General features: G+C 43.4%; 1 protein-coding gene across 15 annotated transcripts in view; it reads left to right on the top strand.

Annotated features, from left to right (window-relative positions):
• ADGRL3 (adhesion G protein-coupled receptor L3) overlaps positions 1-23,991 on the top strand; it is a 1,180,558-nt gene that overhangs the window by 500,968 nt on the left and 655,599 nt on the right. For 13 of the 15 annotated variants that reach the window (XR_012754627.1, XM_075352545.1, XM_075352544.1 and 10 more), the window contains exon 6: positions 13,795-13,809. The exons of the other annotated variants lie outside the window; for them this stretch is intronic. Coding sequence is in view for 12 of the 13 variants with exons in the window: in XM_075352545.1 (XP_075208660.1) it covers positions 13,795-13,809 (15 nt within the window). In the remaining variant the exon portion in view is untranslated. The remainder of the gene's footprint in view (positions 1-13,794; positions 13,810-23,991) is intronic. 15 annotated transcript variants of the gene reach the window in all.

Genomic DNA, 23,991 nt, shown 5'->3' with positions numbered 1-23,991 from the left:
CTTTTTTTCCAAAAATTGGGCCCCACACAGACACCTTATCAGTGGCAGCACTTGTGCCCTAGTTGCAAACAGGATGTTTTGATTTGCATCAAGCACATTCCAAATCCACAAGCATTTACTCTCCCCAGGATGACACAGGGGTAGTAAATTCCTTCTGGATCCATGACTTGTTCATTTTGATGAACGTCAGTCTGTCCACATTGTCACTGGACAGACGCGTGCGCTTATCTGTCAGCACACACCCAGCAGCACTGAAGACACGTTCAGAGACAACGCTGGCAGCTGGACACGACAAAATCTTCGAGGCGTAACTGGAGAGCTCTTGACATTTTTCTAGATTTGAAGCACAAAAGGAGCAAGGCTCCATTTGCAAAGTCATTGCATCGATGTTCATTTGGAGATACTCCTGTATCATCCTCTCCATCCGTTGACTATGTGTCAGACTTGTTGTCTCTGGTGGCCTTGCAAAGGAGGGTCTAAAAAAATTATGAAAAGATTCCATAAAATTGCTGTTACCAGCACCAGATACGGTCCTACTGGTACGGGTAGACTGTTGAAGATGACGAGGCCGTCCCATGTTTGTCAAGTTACAACTGGGAGAATCACTCCCTTCACCTGCACGGTTGTTTGGTGGAAAAGCCGAGCTAAGATCGAGTAACAGCTTCTGCTGATACTCCTGCATACGTGCGTCCCTTTCTATGGGTGGAATTATGTCACAAAATTTGGACTTGTCCCGGGGATCTAATAGTGTGGCAAGCCAGTAGTCATCATCACTTCTAATTTTGACAATACGAGGGTCATGTTGGAGGTAGTGCAACAAGAAGGCACTCATGTGTCTTGCGCAGCCATGCGCACCAAGTCCACGCTGTGTTTGTGGCATAGAGGTGCTAACCGTTCTTTCTTCCTCTGTCATCTCCCCCCAACCTCTTTCAACTGAAATTTGACCAAGGTCCCCCTCATCTGCTGAGTCTTCCATGTCCATGGACAGTTCGTCCTCCATATCTTCATGTCCTCCTGCACCTTCCTCAACATCTCACCTGCTACCATGCGCCCTTGTTGATCCCTGTCCCCCATGGTCCCATGCCTGCCGCGTTGGTGATGATGAACGTCTGGACCTTGGTGATGTTGTTGTGTCTTGCGCATATGAATCCTCCTGTAGTTCCTCCCCTTCCTGTTGTCCCACCCCCTGACTACGAATAGTGTTTAGCGTGTGCTCCAGCATGTAAATGACTGTAATCGTCATGCTGATAATGGCATTGTCAGCGCTAAACATATTCGTCGCCATGTCGAAACTGTGCAGAAGGGTGCATAGGTCCTTGATCTGAGATCACTCCATCAGGGTGATCTGCCCCACTTCTGCATCTCGTTGGCCCAGGCTATACATCATGACGTATTGCACCAGGGCTCGCCGGTGCTGCCACAGTCGCTGTAACATGTGGAGAGTTGAATTCCAGCGTGTCGCCACATCGCATTTCAGGCGATGAACCGGCAGGCCGAAAGACTTCTGGAGCGATGCAAGTCGCTCAGGTGCGGCGGTTGAACGGCGGAAGTGAGCACTGCAGACAGTTTCCGTGCCCTGGTCAGAAGGCCATCTAGGCCGGGATAGTGTGTTAAAAATTGCTGGACAACAAGGTTAAACACGTGAGCCATACAAGGCACGTGTGTCACCTTGCCCAGGCGAAGGGCCGCACCCAGGTTTGCAGCATTGTCGCACACGGCCTTACCAGGCTGCAGGTTGAGTGGAGACAACCATTTATCAAAATCAGTCTCCAGAGCTGCCCACAACTCAGTCGCTGTGTGACTCCTATTTCAAAGACATGTCAAGCTAAAGACCGCCTGATGCCGTTGCGCTCTGCTACCAGCATAGTAATGAGGGGTGCGTGATTCCTTCTGCGCAGTGAGAACGCTGGTGGCCTAACCAGGCAGGCTTGGGGCGGAGGTGGAGGACCCAGATGAGGTGGAGGATGCAGAAGCAGTGGCGGAACTTGGACAGACAGAGGATTGACACACAAGTCGTGGGGACGGCAAGACTTGTGCAGCAGACCCTTCACCATCTATCACCATAGTTACCCAGTGGCCAGTCAGCGACATGTAACGTCCCTGTCCATGCTTACTGGTCCAAGTATCGGTGGTGAAATGCACCCGTTCACACACAGAGTTTCTCAAGGAAGCGGTGATGTTGTGTGCGACATGCTGGTGTAGCGCGGGCACACCTTTCTTAGAGAAGTAGTGGCGACTAGGCATCTGGTACTGGGGCACAGCGACAGACATAAGGTCTCTAAAATCCTGTGTGTCCACTAGGCGGAAAGGCAGCATTTCTGTAGTCAACAGCTTACAGAGGGATAGAGTCAACCTCTTCGCTTTGTCATGGGTCGCAGGAAGTGGCCTTTTATTTGACCACATCTGAGGGACAGAGATCTGGCTGCTGTGTGTAGACGGTGTTGAGTCGGGTGTCCCTGGAAAAATGCAGCTTTGTGAGGAAAGTGCAGGCGGAGACATGATGTTGCCTTCATCCAAAGTTGGTGCTATCGATGTCTGAGAGAGCTGTACACACTCACTTGTTTCCCCTTCCAAACCAACTGACGACCTACCAAGCAAACTGCCTGTTGCGGTTACAGTGGTGGAAGTTGTGGGTGGAAAAACAGGTGTGACAGCTGTCCCCACAGTCCTAGAAGATGACGAGCGCGCGGATGCACTGGAAGGGGCAGGCGGTGGATGGTTCGCTCCGCTAGGCCGCATTGCAGCACGGTGAGCTTCCCATCGGGCCATATGATATTTATTCATGTGACGATTCATGGAAGAAGTTGTCAAACTGCTGAGGTTTTGACCTCTACTAAGAGAACCATGACAAATTTTACAGATCACATAATTTGGGCGATCTTTTTCTATGTCAAAAAAGGACCTGGCTAGGCAAGGCTTAGAGGCCATGCGACCTGTTGATCCACCCCGAATAATGCTCAGAGGCAGAGTGGTGGCTGAGGATGCAGTTGTAGACGTGCTACCAGTGCTCCGACTGTGTCCAGGAAGGCGCCAGGTTACTTCGACGTCGGTTGCATCCTCCTCCACCGCCTCTGTTGACCTCCTCGAGTGTCTGACTGTGGGTTGACAGTAGGTGTGATCTAGAACTTAATCATCAATTGTTGTGTTTGCACTCCCCTACCCCTCAGACCGAGTTTCTTCTTGCCCTGACCGAATATTTAAGTTGTCATCCCAATCGGGTATCTGCGTCTCATCTTCATCAGTATGTTCCTCATTGCCTATAACCACAGTTGTTGGAAAGGCAGCATTTTGGTAGCCAACAGTTTGCATATGATGAAAGTCAACCTCCAAGCCATTTCATGCCCTTCTAAAAGCATGTAAAACACAGCGAGGGGACTCCAACCACAGTCTCCCTCGTTGCCACTAACTGGGCCACACACACCCCACTTGACTGGCATCGGTTGAGCCCCCTTTTGAAAAAGAAAAAGATGCTTTGCATGAAGCACTCTCAAAAATACGCGTGCCTTTCCCGTCCCCTGGCTGACCCAGGGGAAGAAAAGTCCTCTGAGAGCCATGACTTGTTCATCTTGGTTCTTTTAGAGACACAGCGAGGGGACTCCAACCACAGTCTCCCTCGTTGCCACTAACTGGGCCACACACACCCCACTTGACTGGCATCGGTTGAGCCCCCTTTTGAAAAAGAAAAAGATGCTTTGCATGAAGCACTCTCAAAAATACGCGTGCCTTTCCCGTCCCCTGGCTGACCCAGGGGAAGAAAAGTCCTCTGAGAGCCATGACTTGTTCATCTTGGTTCTTTTAGAGACACAGCGAGGGGACTCCAACCACAGTCTCCCTCGTTGCCACTAACTGGGCCACACACACCCCACTTGACTGGCATCGGTTGAGCCCCCTTTTGAAAAAGAAAAAGATGCTTTGCATGAAGCACTCTCAAAAATACGCGTGCCTTTCCCGTCCCCTGGCTGACCCAGGGGAAGAAAAGTCCTCTGAGAGCCATGACTTGTTCATCTTGGTTCTTTTAGAGACACAGCGAGGGGACTCCAACCACAGTCTCCCTCGTTGCCACTAACTGGGCCACACACACCCCACTTGACTGGCATCGGTTGACCCCCCCTTTTGACAAAGAAAAAGATGCTTTGCATGAAGCACTCTCAAAAATACGCGTGCCTTTCCCGTCCCCTGGCTGACCCAGGGGAAGAAAAGTCCTCTGAGAGCCATGACTTGTTCATCTTGGTTCTTTTAGAGACACAGCGAGGGGACTCCAACCACAGTCTCCCTCGTTGCCACTAACTGGGCCACACACACCCCACTTGACTGGCATCGGTTGAGCCCCCTTTTGAAAAAGAAAAAGATGCTTTGCATGAAGCACTCTCAAAAATACGCGTGCCTTTCCCGTCCCCTGGCTGACCCAGGGGAAGAAAAGTCCTCTGAGAGCCATGACTTGTTCATCTTGGTTCTTTTAGAGACACAGCGAGGGGACTCCAACCACAGTCTCCCTCGTTGCCACTAACTGGGCCACACACACCCCACTTGACTGGCATCGGTTGAGCCCCCCTTTTGACAAAGAAAAAGATGCTTTGCATGAAGCACTCTCAAAAATACGCGTGCCTTTCCCGTCCCCTGGCTGACCCAGGGGAAGAAAAGTCCTCTGAGAGCCATGACTTGTTCATCTTGGTTCTTTTAGAGACACAGCGAGGGGACTCCAACCACAGTCTCCCTCGTTGCCACTAACTGGGCCACACACACCCCACTTGACTGGCATCGGTTGACCCCCCCTTTTGACAAAGAAAAAGATGCTTTGCATGAAGCACTCTCAAAAATACGCGTGCCTTTCCCGTCCCCTGGCTGACCCAGGGGAAGAAAAGTCCTCTGAGAGCCATGACTTGTTCATCTTGGTTCTTTTAGAGACACAGCGAGGGGACTCCAACCACAGTCTCCCTCGTTGCCACTAACTGGGCCACACACACCCCACTTGACTGGCATTGGTTGAGCCCCCTTTTGACAAAGAAAAAGATGCTTTGCATGAAGCACTCTCAAAAATACGCGTGCCTTTCCCGTCCCCTGGCTGACCCAGGGGAAGAAAAGTCCTCTGAGAGCCATGACTTGTTCATCTTGGTTCTTTTAGAGACACAGCGAGGGGACTCCAACCACAGTCTCCCTCGTTGCCACTAACTGGGCCACACACACCCCACTTGACTGGCATCGGTTGACCCCCCCTTTTGACAAAGAAAAAGATGCTTTGCATGAAGCACTCTCAAAAATACGCGTGCCTTTCCCGTCCCCTGGCTGACCCAGGGGAAGAAAAGTCCTCTGAGAGCCATGACTTGTTCATCTTGGTTCTTTTAGAGACACAGCGAGGGGACTCCAACCACAGTCTCCCTCGTTGCCACTAACTGGGCCACACACACCCCACTTGACTGGCATCGGTTGACCCCCCCTTTTGACAAAGAAAAAGATGCTTTTCATGAAGCACTCTCAAAAATACGCGTGCCTTTCCCGTCCCCTGGCTGACCCAGGGGAAGAAAAGTCCTCTGAGAGCCATGACTTGTTCATCTTGGTTCTTTTAGAGACACAGCGAGGGGACTCCAACCACAGTCTCCCTCGTTGCCACTAACTGGGCCACACACACCCCACTTGACTGGCATCGGTTGAGCCCCCTTTTGAAAAAGAAAAAGATGCTTTGCATGAAGCACTCTCAAAAATACGCGTGCCTTTCCCGTCCCCTGGCTGACCCAGGGGAAGAAAAGTCCTCTGAGAGCCATGACTTGTTCATCTTGGTTCTTTTAGAGACACAGCGAGGGGACTCCAACCACAGTCTCCCTCGTTGCCACTAACTGGGCCACACACACCCCACTTGACTGGCATCGGTTGACCCCCCCTTTTGACAAAGAAAAAGATGCTTTGCATGAAGCACTCTCAAAAATACGCGTGCCTTTCCCGTCCCCTGGCTGACCCAGGGGAAGAAAAGTCCTCTGAGAGCCATGACTTGTTCATCTTGGTTCTTTTAGAGACACAGCGAGGGGACTCCAACCACAGTCTCCCTCGTTGCCACTAACTGGGCCACACACACCCCACTTGACTGGCATCGGTTGACCCCCCCTTTTGACAAAGAAAAAGATGCTTTGCATGAAGCACTCTCAAAAATACGCGTGCCTTTCCCGTCCCCTGGCTGACCCAGGGGAAGAAAAGTCCTCTGAGAGCCATGACTTGTTCATCTTGGTTCTTTTAGAGACACAGCGAGGGGACTCCAACCACAGTCTCCCTCGTTGCCACTAACTGGGCCACACACACCCCACTTGACTGGCATCGGTTGAGCCCCCTTTTGAAAAAGAAAAAGATGCTTTGCATGAAGCACTCTCAAAAATACGCGTGCCTTTCCCGTCCCCTGGCTGACCCAGGGGAAGAAAAGTCCTCTGAGAGCCATGACTTGTTCATCTTGGTTCTTTTAGAGACACAGCGAGGGGACTCCAACCACAGTCTCCCTCGTTGCCACTAACTGGGCCACACACACCCCACTTGACTGGCATCGGTTGAGCCCCCCTTTTGACAAAGAAAAAGATGCTTTGCATGAAGCACTCTCAAAAATACGCGTGCCTTTCGCCTCCCCTGGCTGACCCAGGGGAAGAAAAGTCCTCTGAGAGCCAGGTCCACATTGTCAGTGGACAGACACGTGTGCTTATCTGCCAGCAGACCCCCAGCAGCACTGAAGACAGGTTCCGAGAGAACGCTGGCTGCAGGACACGACAAGATCCTCAAGGCGTACGTGGCGAGCTCAGGCAATTTATCCAGATTGGAAGCCTAAAATGAGCAGGGCTCAAGTTGCACAATAATGGAATCGATGTTTCTTTGCATATACTCATATATCTGTGTGTCTCCCTCTTTTTCCTTGTCCAGCTGTTTTGTTTTCACATGAGTATATGTCCTTGTCACTTTCCCATGTGTTTGTGTTATGTTGTGAGTTGTTTGTCACCTTTTGGACACCTTTCAGGGTGTTTTCTAGGTGTTTTACTGTGTTTGTGATTGCCTGCCATTGTTTCCTATGGGCTCGAGTTCGGTTCGTCGAACGTTCGACGAGCCGAACTCGAGCCAGACCCCCCGTTCGGCGAACCGCCTCGAGCCGAACCGGGACCGGTTCGCTCATCTCTAGTCATTATACTGGTAATGGGGTTTAGGTGTCACTATTTTGAGGGGGCGATAGCAGGGTGTCACTACCTTGGGGAGGTTTGGATGTGGCTTGTGACCATCTCAGAACTGAATGTGGCTCTCCAGGTAATAAATGATGGGTACCATTGCTCTACAATGACTGAGTAGAGCTTTTATCTTGGATGCAATGATAGCTGAAGATTGGTCTGGAGACCACATGGCCAATGCCATGAAAAGGCTAAGGGAACATCACACCGCTCAGAGGACTATGGGGGCATAATTTAGAGTAGCCAGACTTCTCTGGTCATCATTCTAGGTTCACTAACAGCTCGGTATTTGATTGAAACTCAGATCTAGCACACTGATAACACTTGTACAATTTTTTGCCTGAATTCAGATGTCTGAATGAGGCCTAAAAATCCGAAAGTTATTTTTCATGTCTCTACTATCTCTGTTATTTTTTACATTGTATATTACTTTGTCTTCTGTGTTGTAAAGGGAATCTGTCAACTCATTCCAGTCTCACAAACCAATTGTGTCAGCTAAAAGAGCACAAGTGATTTCATAGTTTTATGAAACAAGTACGCTGCTCTGTTGCATAGAGGAATACTTTAGACGTGATATGCAAATGAAATGATGTGCATGTAGGGTAGAATGAGGTGACATATCGTTTTCATCTCTTGGCACATAACAGCAGAATGCCCTTGTCAGAGTTCCCAAGTATGGAGAGAGCTAGCTCTAAAGCTGATGGGTTAAGAAATAGAGTGCAGCAAAAAAATAAAAAGTTTGGAAAAATATTTGAAATTACAATTATCATTCTTTCCCCCATCTAATATATAAAGCTGAGTGTATATATGTATGTATGTAGTGTGTATGTATGTATGTCCGCTAAAGGGATCAGCACCATCGCATTTACAAAAATGAAATTTTGCACAGACACCGCATTTGAGTCATAGAACATCATAGATTATCTTTTGAGGGAAATGTTAACCCTGCACTTTACAGTTTTTCACCAAAAAACTTGCTTACATTAGTCAATGGAGCTGGGAACTGATCTGTACAGTGTAACCTCTTATGGTCAATAGGGTCCTCTGTCTCTCTGTCCTGTAGAGTGTAAAGAGGGCTTTAAACGCTATGATATCGTTAATGTTTTATCGTCGGGGTCACGTCGTTAGTGACGCACATCCGGCGTCATTAACGATATTACAGCGTGTGATACTTATGTGCGACCTAAAACGATCGCAAAAGCGGCCAAAATCATTTGCGGCGGAGAGGTCATCCTTAAACAAAAAATTGTTCACCTCTCATTAGGGATGTTGTTCCTCGTTCCTGCGGCAGCACACATCGCTGTGTGTGACACAGCAGGAGCGAGGAACATCTCCTTACCTGCCTCCACCGGCAATGCGGAAGGAGGAGGTGGGCGGGAGGCGGATCGCCGGCCAGAGCGACGTCACAGGGCAGGTAAGCCGTGTGGCAGGGGAGCGCGATTTTGTGCGCGACGGGCAGCGGTAAGCCCATGTCGCACAAACGATGGGGGCAGGTGCGCACGCTAGCGACATCGGTACAGATATCGCTACCGTGTAAAGCCCCCTTTAGCTCTTTTGGCCAGCGGGGTCCTCTCTCTCTCTCTCTCTTTCTCTCTCTCCCTCTCTCTCTCTCCTGTAGAGTGAATACTATTATGGTTAGCAGGGTATTATCTCACCAGCAGAGTGTAGGTTTAAATGGTTATTGGGGACTTCCATCTCTCTCTTCCCCATAGATACTAAGATCTTATGATCAGTAGGGTTCTCTCTCTCTTTCCTGCAAAGTGTAAGATTTTATAATCAGTGGGGTACTCTCACTCACTCTTGTATTTTATAACTTCTTTTGGTCAATGGGTCTTCTCTCTCCTGTCTTTTTCTCATGTAGAGTGTAACCTTTTATGGTCAGTGGGGTCCACTCTCTCTTGTATAGTGTAAGCTCTTATGGTTAGCAAGGTCCTCTGTCTGTTCTGTTGGTTAAAAGCTCTTATGATCGACAGTTCCTCACTTTCTCACCTATAAAATGTAAGCTCTTATGGTCTGCGGGATCCTCTCTCTCTTTGCCCTGTAGAGTATAAACTTTTATGGTTAGTGCATTCTTACTCGCTTGCCTGTAAAGTGTAAACTCTTATGATCAGCGAGTTCCTCTCTTTCTGTCCTGTACAGTGTAAGCTCTTACGGTTAGCATGTCCTTACTCTCTTGTCTGTAAAGTGTAAGCTGTTAGGGTCAGTGGGGTCCGCTCTCTCTCCTTCTCTCTCTCATATACAGTGTAAGTTCTTATGGTCAGTGGGTTCCTCTCTCTCGCTCATGTAGTGTAAGCTCTTATAGTCATTGTGGTCCTCTATCTCTCTGTCCTGCACAGTGTAAGTTCTTATGGTTAGCGTGTCCTTTCTCGCTTGCCTTTAAAGTGTTTGCACTTATTGTCAGCAAGGTCCTCCCTCTCCTGCAGAGTGTAAGTTCATATGGTTATCAGGGACCTCCATCTCTGTTGCTCTCTCTAACCTATAGAGTGTAAGATCTTATGATATGCTGTGTCTTCTGTAGTTAGCGAGGTTTTCTCTCTCTCGTTTCTGTAGAGTGTAAGCTGTTATGGTGTACAGGGTCCTCTGTGTCTAGCGGGGTCCACTCTCTCTCCTGTATAGTGTTAGGTCTTACTATCTGTGAGGTCCTCTCAGTTTGTACTGTAGAGTAAAACCTCTTATGATTAGCGCAGCCTTACTCTCTTGCCTGTAAAGTGTAAAATCTTATTGTCAGTGGGTTTCTCTCGCTTGTACAGTGTAAGCTCCGAGTTGTTTGGGTCCTCTATCTCTATGTTCTGTGGAGTGTAAGCTCTTATGGTTAGTGCATTCTTACTCTCCTGCCTGTAAATTGTCAGCTCTTATGGTAAGCAAAGTTGCCTCTCTCCTGTAGAGTGCATGCTTATATTAGTAGCTGGGTTCTTTCTCTCTCTATCTCTCTCTCCACTGTAGAATGTAAGCTCTTATGGTCAGCAAGGTCCTTTCTCTCCTGCAGAATGTAAGCTAAAGGAGTGTAAACTCTTATAGTCAGCTGGGTCTTCACTCTTTCCTATACAGTGTAAGCCTTTATGGTCAGTGGGGTTCTTCTCTGTTTGTGTCCTGTAGAGAGTGTAAACTTTTATGCTCAGTAGGGTTCTCGCTCTCTATTACTGCTATAGAGTATAAGCTCTCATGGTCAGCAGGGTTTTATTTTGCTCTCCTGTAGAGTGTAAGCTCTTATGATCAGCAGGGTCCTCTCTCTTGCTCTCTCTCCTGTAGAGTGTAAGTTCTTATTGGCAGCATGATCCTCTGTCTCTCTCATGTAAAGTGTAAGCTCTTATGGTCAGTGGGGTGCTCTCTATCTCTCCTATAGAGTGTAAGCGCCTATGGTCAGCAGAGTTCTCACCCTCTCTCTCGCCTGTAAAGTGTTAGCTCTTATGGTCAGTGGGGTGGTCTCTCTCTCTCCTGTAGAGTGTAATCTCTTATGGTCAGCAGGGTTCTCGATCTTTTTCTTCTATAGAGTGCAAGCTCCTATGGTCAGCAGAGTCCTCTCTCACCTACAGTTTGTAAGCTCATATGGTCAGCAGGGTTCCTTGTCTTTTCATCTGTAGTGTATAAGCTTTTATGATCTATGTGGACCTGTCTCTCTCTCCTCTGTAGTGTATAAGATCTTATGGTCAGTGGAGTCCTCTCTCTCTCTTTTGTAGAGTGTAAGCTCTTATGGTCAGCTGGGGTCTCTTGCTCTCTCTCTTTTTCCGCAAGTGGGTTTTCCAATCAACTACAGACTTTAAAATATTGAAATTTACACAAATATATTCATCGCAACTTGAATATTTGGGGAAAGTTTGGTGAAGTTGGTGAATTTGAATTTCAAATGACCCGCTCATCTCTCTTGGCACTTATCTATCGTATCTGTAATTTTCACGCTCCAACACCAAATCATGCTTATTTCTGAAAAACACCTGTGGAGGTCAAAATAGTCACCCATGTGTATATTCCAAAATTGGATCACTTTTGGGAGTTTCTGATGTTTTGGGACCTAAACAGCCCTGTAAATGGCATCTGCAAACTATTACAGGAAAATCTGTTCCAAAAGTCAAATAGTACTCCTCCTTTCTAAGCCCAGCAATGTGCCCAGACAGTAGCTTCAGTCCACACATGGGGTATTGCAGCATTCGGGAGAATTGTGTAACAAATTTAAGGGTCCATTTTTACCTTATAGGACTTAAAAATTAAAAGAAATTTGGGCTAAAACAACATTTTAGTTTTAAAAATGTATTTTTATTTTATCTTCATGGTTACATGGTATTAAATCCTGTGAAATACCTGAGTAGTCTATATATTCACTGTATGTATTGATGAATTCATTGGAGGGTGTAGTTTGTAAAATTAAAATGGGGTCAGTTTGAGGGGCTTCTGCAACTCGGAAGCTCTGCCAATAGGACTGGCTGGTCTCCCCGAGATCAGTGATTGTTCTGTTTTGTTGGTCTACTAGGCATTGCTCCCACCCAGCCAGAATCCTACTCCACACTGATGAGGGGCAATACCCGGAAACAGCTGTCTGTGAATGGATACCTGGCCTTGGTATTTCCCTTGTCATATCTTTAAACTTGTCAAAAAGTTGGATATTGACTAAAAGGGCCACTTAATATGGTGGTTATGGTGGTCTCTTAAAAAGAGCCACCCCTTGGCTGGGCCCTTCCCGGAGGGATATCTGGCTGGTTTCTGTGTTGAGACTCCTAACAGAGGCTCCACGGACCTTTTTGATTTGCATATTTCCCAGGGGGCAATATACCTAGGATTTCACTGTCTTGAGCGCCCTCGCTGGCTGCTGGCAGTGTTTTCTCTGGCTGGTCTCCCCGAGATCAGTGATTGTTTTGTTTTGTTGATCTACTAGGCATTGCTCCCACCCAGCCAGAATCCTACTCCACACTGATGAGGGGCAATACCCCGAAACAGCTGTCTGTGGATGGATACCTGGCCTTGGTATTTCCCTTGTCATATCTTTAAACTTGTCAAAAAGTTGGATATTGACTAAAAGGGCCACTTAATATGGTGGTTATGGTGGTCTCCTAAAAAGAGTCACCCCTTGGCTGGGCCCTTCCCGGAGGGATATCTGGCTGGTTTCTGTGTTGAGACTCCTAACAGAGGCTCCACGGACCTTTTTGATTTGAATAGGACATGGCATCAGCAAACCATTCCAGCAAAATCGGTAATAAAAAATAGAGCTATTCCCTTCTGATCTTTGCACAGTGAACAGTAGTTTCTGACCACATGGGGGGTATTAGTGGATGCAGGAAAAATTGTTTTTCTAATTATAAGGTCTTTTTCTAATATAAACGTTTGTTTAAAATTTGAGGCTTAATCAACATTTTAGAGGAAAAAATATATTTATTTTTTCACTGCAAACTAAAATCCTGTGCATTATCTGCGACTCCAAGATATTTACATTTCTAGATAAATTCCTTGAAGGGTGTAATTTCCAAAATCGGGTCACTTCTGTTGGGTTTCTGTTGTTTTGGCCTGTCAGGGGCTCTGCAAATGTGACATGGTGTCCATAATCTAAATTCAACTAAAACGACCTGCCAAAAGTAAAATGGCGCCCCTTCCCTTCTGAGCCTTTCTGTGTGCCCAAACAGTAGTTTCATACCACATATGGGGTTTTGAGACAACAACAAAATTGGTGTTCATTTTCACCTATTAGCCCTTTGATAATGAAAAACTTGGGGCTAAACTAATATTTTTGTGGAAAAATGGGGGTTCTTTTTTTTTCCATTCCAATTTGCATTAATGTGAAGCATTTGAAGGGATAACAGATTTCCATAAAGAAATTTTGAATACGTTGGGGGGTTACGTTTTTTACATTGAAACTGAGCTTCAGAATTCATCAATGTGAAATGAGCTGTTCTGTTCCATCCCCGTTCACATCCAGCTGTTCACAGTGCTCAAAACAGCTGATTGATGGGAATGCCAGGTGTTGGACACCCACGGATCTAATATTGATGGTTTGGTTTGTAAGGTAAGTCATCAATCACCTAACAGTAGGCGACAACTTATTGATCTGTGGAGGTCTAATAGCTAAGACCCATGTCGATCAGAAGAACAGGAAATGTTTATCACCAACAGGGCACTCATCTCCACTAGAGGGAGGCAACAGTCATCATGCCCAACCGTTGTTCCATACAATCTCTATGAGGCTGCTGACAAAAGCAAAGCACAACTCTCGACAACACCATGGAGTCATGGACAACCATACATGCTCTATATTGGGGATACAAATTCTCTGTTGGACCCCCATCCATCAATAAGTTCTCATCTATACTGTGGAAATGTGATAACTTGTTTTCACCAGACAACCCCTTTAACTATAGTCAAACCTACTCCTCAAAGTAGTAGTTATGTGCTTTATTATTTGTTTGCTTTTGCACACTTGTGTTACATGGTGTTATTATAAAGTTCTATTTACATACATTCGTTGAATTGATTGCGGTATTTATTATAAATAAATTGAAATAAATTTGCATTTTCATAGTTTGACTTACATTTTTTTTTTTAGTTTTATATCACTACTTGAAAAAGGTTGATGGAAACTTAATAACTGATGTCTGTTTTTCCTTTTTTGCATCTTCTACTGTAGAAGTGGAACAAAGAGGTAATTTATTCTATATAATTGTGTAATATATTTCAATGTTTCATATATTTCAATTTGTATAACCTTAAGGCTAAGTTCCCACTATGACTATTTGGTGAGTTTTTGATGTTGCAGAATTTCTGCATCTATTATGTAAATTGGGTTACTTTGTGATTTTTTTTACAAGTTTTTATCGGGTTTTTGTCCTTTTTTTTTGGTATGTAATGTTTTTTTAAAAAAAAAAAAGATTTGTTTTTAATACTTCCTGGTATTTGGCTTTGACAAAACTTTATTGATACAATCATGCATGCATTTTTAGTGTTTTTTTATTTGCGGATTTTCTGCATCTAATGCAAGTCTATGGGGAAAAATCTCCACATAAAACTGAGCATACCTGCAATAGAAATTGACATGTTGCAGATTTGAAACACGCACCACAGGTTAGTTTATGCAGCATAAAAAAAAAAGCACAGTGGGCATGAAAATCTATCCACTTTGCTGGAATTGCACACAGTATCTAAAAATCATCGTGGGAACTTAACCTAAGAGAGTAAATACATTAACCAATTTGATGTAGACTGTTTAAAAATAGACAGAAGAAAAATATAACCGCAACATTTTTGATTTTGCTCCGTTTTTCATGAGCTGAACTCCAAGATCTACGACTTTTGTATGTACAGAAAAGGCCTTTTACTCTCAATTTGTCTAAAGGTCGCTTTACACACATGCGACATCGCTAGCATCTGTCCCGGTCATTTTTGCGTCACGGGAAAATCACTGCCCGTGGCACACAATTTCGCTAGTACCTGTCACACGTACTTACCTTCCTAGCGATCTCGCTGTGGCCGGCGAACAGCCTCTTTTCTAAGGGGGCGGTTCATGCGGCGTCACAGCGAAGTCACACGGCAGGCGTCCAATTGAAGCGGAGGGGCGGAGAGCAACCGCATGAAAGACACGCCCACATCGTTGCCGGAGGACGCAGGTACAGTGTTGTTTGTCGTTCCTGGGGTGTCACACGTAGCGATGTGTGCTGCCTCAGGAACGACGAACAACCTGTGTCCAAAAGCAGCAACGACATTTGGAAAATGGACGACGTTTCAACAATCAACAATTTGGTAAGTATTTTGCATCGTTAGTGGTCTCTCGTACATGTCACACGCAACGACGTCGCTAATGAGGCCGGATGTGTGTCACGAATTCCGTGACCCCAACGACATCTCGTTAGCGATGTGGTTGCGTGTAATGGGGCCTTAAGTCTATGTTAAATCTCTTTCACACGTCAGTGGAAAACACAGAAGTTTTCACTGACATGTTAAAAACGCATATGTCCTTCTGTGTGTCATGATCTGTGATCAGTAATAGCACATGAAGATCAGGTACGCCAAACTCACCTGTCCCCGTTTCTGCTCTCCAACTCTGCTCTGTCCAGCCGCCTCTGTCTCCCCGCGGCTGCTGCTTCCGGGTCGGCAGTGCAGTTAATATTCATGAGCATAATTAGCCAGCTAGGAAGCAGCAGCCAGCAGTGGACAGATACAGCATCGCTGGAGAAGTTGAGTATAAAAATCATTTTATTTCAAAGATATGTTTGTTTCTTGTACATGTTACACGGATCACACTGTGTGGTTCGTGTGACATCAGTGATGCCAGGAAAAATGGACTTGTCTCTATACAGAAACACGGACACGCTTGTACGCCGCACGGAAATACAGTCAGAGAAAAATCACTGATGTGTGCGCATACCCATTGATTTTAATGAGTCTGCGTATGTCCGTGATTCTGGTACATATAAAAACTGCCACATATGTACCAGAATCACTGACATGAGAAGGGGGCCCTTCTCCTTTGCCGAGATAAGTCACACCTGTGAGGAGGATGGGTTATCAAGATGCTGACTAGACAACATGAATATTGCACAGGTGGGACTTATCAAGATGCTGTTTAGACAGGATAATTATTACACAGGTGTGCCTCAGGCTGGCCACAAATAAATTTCACTCTAAAATGTACAGTTTTATCACACAGCACAATGCCACAGATGTCATTGGAGTGTGCAATCGGCTTGCTGACTGCAGGAATGTGAACAATATTTAAGAGAAAAAGGTCTTTTGTGTACATTATTATTATTATTATTATTATTTATTATTATAGCGCCATTTATTCCATGGCGCTTTACAAGTGAAAGAGGGTATACGTACAACAATCATTAACAGTACAAGACAGACTGGTATAGGAGGAGAGAGGACCCTGCCCGCGAGGGCTCACAGTCTACAGGGAATGGGTGATGGTACAATAGGTGAGGACAGAGCTGGTTGCGCAGTGGTCTACTGGGCTGAAGGCTATTGTAGGTTGTAGGCTTGTTGGAAGAGGTGGGTCATGGTAAAAAAGGGTACATGGTAAAAAAGTCTTATATGTTGAGTTCATCTCATGAAAAATGAGAGCAAAAACAAAAGTGTTGTGCTTTTATATTTGTTCAGTATAGATGTGGATCGATATGTGCATTCATTGGTATCTTTCTATTGGGCCTATAACAGATCCAATAGAAACTATGAATAAATGCACATATGGATACAATACTGATGGAGCGCTGATGCATCCTGTGTCCATTATAGGTCTGTATTCCAGATCTAGGGCATATAACAATATAACAATATACATGAAGGAAACAAGCCTGTCAAGCTAAATGAATTTCTATTCAGATGTGTTGCTATACTGAATAGCACAAGTTGTAGTTTTGAATTACACTATTCACTTTTTGCCTTCTGAGATACTGAAAAATCGGAAAAAATAATCCAAGTGAAGAGAAAGTGAAAAGAGAAGCAATTCTGTTATTTTTTGAGTTATGTTTTTATGGCAATGTGCAGTAAAAGTGATCTGGCAACATTATTCATCTGTCAAACTTGTATAGATTTTTTTAAAACTTTTTTTAGATGTTAAAAAAAATCATTAACTTTATGAGGAGAAAACTTTTCTAATTTTCCAGTATAAATAAACCCCAATTTCGTCATTTTGATTTTGTTTTGATGTATCATTTTTTGTTAGGGGTTTAATAATGTCATTTTTGATAGATCATTTTTTTGCCGGTGTGTAAATAACATTTTTTTATGATTATTTATTTTTGTATTGGGAAAAGGTTGATGATTCAAACTTAATGTTTAATTTTTATTATTTTTTGAAAACTTTTTTTTCCACTAAATTTTTTTTAATAGTTTTGCGAGAATGGGGTGAGAGTGCACACCCAGAAAAATCTCTGAAGAAATATTCAGTTGGTTTGCAATTAGAGATTTCACATACTGCTCTCCAAAAGCCATAACTGAATATCTCTGCAATGGAGTGATGCAGCAAAAAAAGGAAAAGAGCAGCAGAATCAGGGTAGCTCAGGGATTTTAACTCAATATTTTTGACCAAATAGTGTAAAAGTGTAAAAGATAATTAATATATAAGTACAAATATAGATAGTTATTAAGAAACAAGCATACAAAAAAGATGAAAATAATAAATAAATATATAAAAATTAAAAAAATATATAAAATAAAATCACCCCAAGAAGTTTTTGTCCCTCCCGTTCAGCTGTGTTGTCCCTTAACACCTTTAGCACACATATTGTTATCTATATACATATTAAAGTAAAAGGCTTATGCTGTTCTATGATTGTTTTTTGTTAAAGTAATTATATTAATATATAAAATGTAGAAAGAAAGAAATTTGCCTATTTTCTAGCCTTTTTCCCCTCTATGTAACCCCTTTACATAATGGTACCTCATAGGTCATGTCACTCCTTTTAATGCAGGCTTGCGTCACAATCCCTCATGTTTTCCTGCTTGTGTCGGTTGATCTTACCACTTTCGCCTATTAACTATTTAACATAAGTGTCCTGCTGTCCCAACCATGATGTGTGATCCTCTTTAATCTGCGTGTCAATAAAAAATCTACTTTTATTTTATCTGGATCCCAACAGTGCTAGAATTCTTCTCTTGTGTTTGCTTATACCTAATGCCGCCTGTCGGAGCTGGTTTTGACTGCATACTAACTAGTTAGATCTCTGACAGTGGGATTTAATGCTTGACGGCGGCGAGCGCGTCATGCCCTGCCCCCAATAGTGGCCTTGTGATGTGATCATGGGGTGCTGTTGGGTTGTCATGACAGTTGCGGGTCAGCTGATGACCCCTGTCTTTGTCATAACGTAGTTCCTGTGAACACCAGCTGGACACCAGCATTCACAGGAGATCAGCATTTGTCTGTACAGAGCAGTGCAATCAGAAGATCAGAAGATCGCAGCTTCAAGTATAGTAGAAAAAAGATTAGATTACGACATTAACTCCATAACGACTTTTAACATACCTGTACATCAAAATTTGTTTTCGCTGCCTGGCTCGCATTTAGAGGCCTAATCTCTCCCAGCATATGACAGATAATTTAATCAGCCATGAAATGCCTTTAATAGCCGCATGTGGATTGAAGACCTACCCGCAGCTGCCAACCAGTTAAATTCCCCATTTCAATCTCTGAGAGCAGCATTTAACCCAAGCTGGCACGCCAGCCACTTATTCCTCCTGACCATGACTTGATCGCGGGTGCTGATGGGTCTTACAGATGGGCTCTACTGATAACCCCTGTGGCTGTCATTATAAACCTTCTGTGAATTTTAGCCATAGCTTCAAGTTCTCTAAGAGGACTAGTAAAAATAATAAAAAGAAAAGTTTTAAAAAATATGAAAAAACCCCACAAAAAGCTTAAAGTTTCAAATCACCCCCTTTTTTGTCCCATTGACCATAAAACAATTCCAAAGTCCATACACACAGATATTCAGATCACCAGGTCTGAGGTGTCTCACGATGTCCGTACACGATATCCCAGGTTCAGGCATAGAAGAATCCATTAAAGCAGTAAATCCAGCAGACCGCAGACAGGGTTATATAAAAGTTCCATTTATTACAAAACTTTAAAAATTTACGGTACAGGCATCCACAGAATACAAAGTAGTTGAACCAACGCGTTTCGACAATAAGCCAGTCGCTAAAACAATTATAATAATAAATATACATATTTGCTATCGCCACATTCACAAAAGCCCGATCTATCAATATATAAGATCAATTAATCTGATCGGTAAATAGCACATCGAGAAAAGAAAATGCCAGAATTAAGGGTTTTTTTCTAACAATTTTTAACATAACAAAATGCAATAAAAGGTGATCAAAACATTGCATGTACCCAAAAATGGTATAATTACATACAAACATCAGCTCAAAATGCAAAAACTAAGCCAAAACAGAGTCCGAGATCCCGAAAAATGAGAACACTACGGGTCTCGGAAAATGGCGACAAAAGCGAAATTCTTCTTTTTGACAAAATTCAGATTTTTTTTCACAAGTAAAAGAAAAAAACTATATATGTTTGGTATCTACAAACTCATACAGACCTGGGGCCAGGTCAGTTTTACCATATAGTGAACATGGTAAATAAAAAAAAACAATTGTGGAATTGCATTTCTTGTGCAATTTTACCGCAATTGGAATTTTTTTTCCTGTTTTCCAGTACAATACAGTATAAAACTGTGGACAAAAAAGCGCAGATAGGGTATTACCCCAATAATATGGGGTGAGGGAAGGGGAGTGAATACTCACCAGATGGAGTTGTGCAAGTCACAACCCCTTTAACAGCATGTAAATCGTTAATCCAGGCAGCAGCCACCCAACGGCAGATAACAGAGAACAGTAGAAAATAGGTGATAATGCCGCGCCACAGATCACTTCAGGGGCAGTAAGATTAACGTATCTTTATTGGCATAGGTCTACGCGTTTCAGGAGCCACGCTCCCTTCCTCAGGACCGTAAGGAACCAAGAGACATCAAATCTCTTTGATTTGATGTCTCTTGGTTCCTTACGGTCCTGAGGAAGGGAGCGTGGCTCCTGAAACGCGTAGACCTATGCCAATAAAGATACGTTAATCTTACTGCCCCTGAAGTGATCTGTGGCGCGGCATTATCACCTATTTTCTACTGTTCTCTGTTACCAGTACAATACAGGGCAGAATGAATGGTGTCATTCAAAAAGTAAAACTCGACCTACAAAGAACAAGCCCTCATACTGACAGAAAAAAAAAAAAGTTATGGCTCTTGGAAGAAAGGGAGGAAAAAACAAAAACGGGAAATTGCCCGGGGGTGAAAGAGTTGAAACAAATAAAAAAAAAAATTATTGTCCAAAAATATCATAGAATTGTATTAAATTCTAACACGTATATTTTATAACATGCAGAGATTTAATTATATGATCATTTTGAATATAAACATCAAGGTTTTATACATGGCACAAATATGCAGGAATAATGTGCATATACTGTATGGCCTTGAGACCCCCAAAAAACATTTTTCATCTTGAATCAAATATACTAACAGGGGGCAGATCCATTATGTTTTAAAATTAGCATAAAAGAAAACTAAATATAAATTGTTCTTTAAGAGTAAGTCAATTGCAATACTTTGTTTTTGTCTGTACTGTTTACTATAAATTTATATATTTAGGCTGTAAAAGGAACTTATTAGCATTCTCCCAACTGCCCCACAGAGTTCCTGTGTAGCTGCACATGCTGTTTGTCTGCCGCTGCACCTGAACATAATAGCAGATAACGAAGGGGGTACTGCTATGGGGCCCAGGAGTCAGGTGGCCACCGGCCGCCCAGTATTGCACTTTCAACTGTATCAGCATCACGGATGCCGATACAGTTGAAAGCAATGATGAAAGAGGGAGCGATTCACTGATGTTCCTTTCTCCATCATTTTGCCACTGTGTCTGCGCTCTGATGTCTCAGCACAGAAGATGCAATGACATCACAACTACGCTTTCAATGTGCCGAGATGTGCAGAGCGGCAGAACACACGCCACTGCAGAGACCGCAGCAGCGACGGAAAGAGGAGAGGTGAGTATTTATTTATTTATTTTTAAATCAGTGAGTATATTGGACGACTGTAGTGTGTGCATTATAATATATGGAGGACTATTGGTGTGAAATAGTAATTATGCTATATGGAGAACTATGGGGGTGCATTCTACTACATGGAAAGCAATATGGGGCCCAATGTACTCTATGGAGTACTATGGGTGGTGTATTATACTATATGGAATGCAATGTGAGACCCAGTATACTATATGAAGGACTATAGGGGTGTATTATAGTATATGGAATATAATGTAGGACACATTACACTATATGGAGCATAATGAGGGATGTATTATACTATATGGAAGGTAATGTGGGGCCCATTATACTAAATGGAAGACTATGGGGGGTGCATTATTCTAAATGGAAGATAATGTTGAGCCATTATAATATTTGGAGGGCTTGGTGGAACCAATTATACTATTTGGAGGGTTATGTGTAGGCCATTGTAATATATGGAAGGCTATTAGGGAGGCTTTATACTTTGTGGAGGGCTATTTGAGGGCCATTATAGTGTATGCAAGCAATTATACATATGTGTAAGTTTGTGAGGAGACCATCATACTGTGTAGAAAAATACTTTGTAAGGGCTGCAAAGTTGGGAGATATGCTCTTAAGTGACCCCACCAAATATTAATTATTATTATAATTTTTTTTTATTTTTTTTTGAGGGCGGGGGCCGCAATTAGAACTTCTGCTTTGGAGCCCCATATTTTCCATGTACACCCCTGCAGACAACAAAAGATTTCACATACAGTTGCTTGTGTGATTTTGATCAAGTGATTTAGATCAGAATTAGCTATGTCTCTGTGATATTTTTGTGCACACACAGACATGTGAACAGCCCTATAGAATACATTTATGAGGACCAGTCCTACTGCTGAGCTGCAATGAAACACCTTAAAATTTCCTCCAATGACTGATTTGTACTCTCAGTCTAAGGCCGGTGTCACACTTGCGAGTGCCTTGCGTGTGTCTCACTCGAGTCTCGCGTTTCATCACCCGTCACGGCCACACACTCTCCGGACAGGAGCATCTCAGCTGCATGGAGATGCATGCAACCAACCCACTCCTGTGGGGAGAGTGTGAGTCCGTGCCGGATGATGCAACGAGAGACTTGCGCAAGATACACGCGAGGCACTCGCAAGTGTGACACCAGCCTAACTGTTGGTTTCAGGGTGATATGCAGAGGAGAATGACAAATCAATCACAAACCTTTTACAAAGCTGTCTCCAAAATATTGAGACTAATTACAAGCCCCTATCAGATATAGTATTAAGAGGGATTCCATGCAATCTCCCCACATGATTGATAAGCCACCTAGAAAGCGTCTTGAGATTAGGTAACCCTGATAACGGAAAAAAGTGGTCTTATTTACTGAATCGATCCACTACCACCCAAATCACAGTTTTCCTTCCAGACAAAGGCAAATCAGTAATGATATTAATGGACAAGTAGAGTCCACAGTCTTTCTGGAATTGGCAACAGAGCCAATTTCCCGGCCGGCCAGCCGGCTATGATGAACTTTTGTGTGTGCACAAGTTTCACAAGTGGATGCAAACTCTTTAACATCGTTATAGATGGATGGCCACCAAAAGAGTCAAGCAACAAGTTTCTGGGTAGCTGTGACATCCAGATGACCAGTCAACATGGGGTCATGAAATTCCTGCAACAGACATAATCTCCGGTACGCAAAAACAAACAGGACCATGGGGTAGTGGAAAGAGCTAATGACTGGGCTTCACAGAACTCTACTTCAAACTCCAAGGATAATATAGAAACCACAATACCCTTAGGAAAAATGAAGTTTCTGGAGAAGAAATGGAATCAAGGCTCAGTGACAAAGTGTCAGTCCTCATTCTCTTAAACTCAGAAAAATTGTTATAGAAAAATTGAATAAGAGAAAATTAAGGACCATCTAGCATGCCTTGGGGTAAACTGCTTGGCAGATTCAATTTTAAATTTTTATGTTCCATGACAACCGTGATTTGATGAATAGCTCCCTCCAAAAATGTCTCCATTCTTCAAAATCTAATTTGACAGCCAGCAATTCCCGATTCTTAATATCATAATTTCTCTGCAGATGAGAATTTCCTAGAGGAAATGGCACATGGCCGCAAGTTGATCAATGTTTTGGAAACATAAGACAATACAGCTCCTACCCCGATTTCAGAAGCATCTACCCCATCTCCACAAAGAATGACTTGTAAAGATCTGGTTGGATAAGAAGTGGAGTGGACGTACAATTTTTTTTATCAGTTTATTAAAGTCCTCAGTAGTATCTGGCGACCAAACCCTAAGATCTTCCCCCTTTACGTGTGAGATAGTGAGAGGTTTGACAATCTGAGAAAAACCCCAAATACATTTTCTGTAGTAATTGGCTAATCCTAGAAACCATTCAAATGCTTCAAGGTCCTGAGGTTGAACCCAATCAGTTATGGCCTATACCTACCCAGGATTCATATTGAACCCTTCAGAAGATACAATGAACTCTAACAAATTTCTTGCACAGAAGAAGTACTTTTCTCCTACTTAGCAAACAAAGAATTTTCTCTACGTTTTTGTAAGCCGAGACATGTTCATAGTATGATTCCAAATTAGGCGTAAAAAAATTAGAATATTATCCAGATAGACTACCATAAACCTTCCAATACAATCAGAAAAAATATAATTCATAAAGTTTTGAAAAACTGCTGACACATTGGTTACACCAAAAGGAATGACAAGATTTTCAAATAGAAAAATGCCGTCTTCCACTCATCACCCTTCTAGATGCACCTCAAATAATAAGCCCCTCTAAGATCAAATTTGGGAAACCATTTAGCTACTGTAAGGTGATTGTATATGTCAGTGATAAATGGAAGTGGGTAAGTATTCTTAACCGTAATTTGGTTTAACTCATGGAAATCGAGGTGTGGATGGAAACCCTCGTTTTTCTTTTTAAAAAAGAAAAATCCAAAGCTACAGTCGAGGAGTAAGGAAGAAAATGACCCTTCCGTAAACTTTAATTTACATATTCTTACATGGCGGTCTCTTTAGGACCTAATAGCTTATACAGGGGCGCTATAGGTAATTTCGTATTAGGAATAAGATTGACAGCACAGTCATAAAGACAATGGAGAGCTAATATCTTTGCCTCTTTTTCTGAGAACACATCCCTGAAGTCTTTCAGGTACTCCAGAAGACCCTCCAGACTAGCAGAGAAAACTTGTACAGAATTAAGACATTTCTAATGATAAGAAGGACTCCACTTAACAATATCACTCC

Source organism: Anomaloglossus baeobatrachus, chromosome 1, assembly GCF_048569485.1.
Source record: "Anomaloglossus baeobatrachus isolate aAnoBae1 chromosome 1, aAnoBae1.hap1, whole genome shotgun sequence".
NCBI lineage: Eukaryota > Metazoa > Chordata > Amphibia > Anura > Aromobatidae > Anomaloglossus > Anomaloglossus baeobatrachus.
The sequence above is the reverse complement of the archived record's forward strand: the minus strand, read 5'-3'. Positions and strand labels throughout refer to the sequence as shown.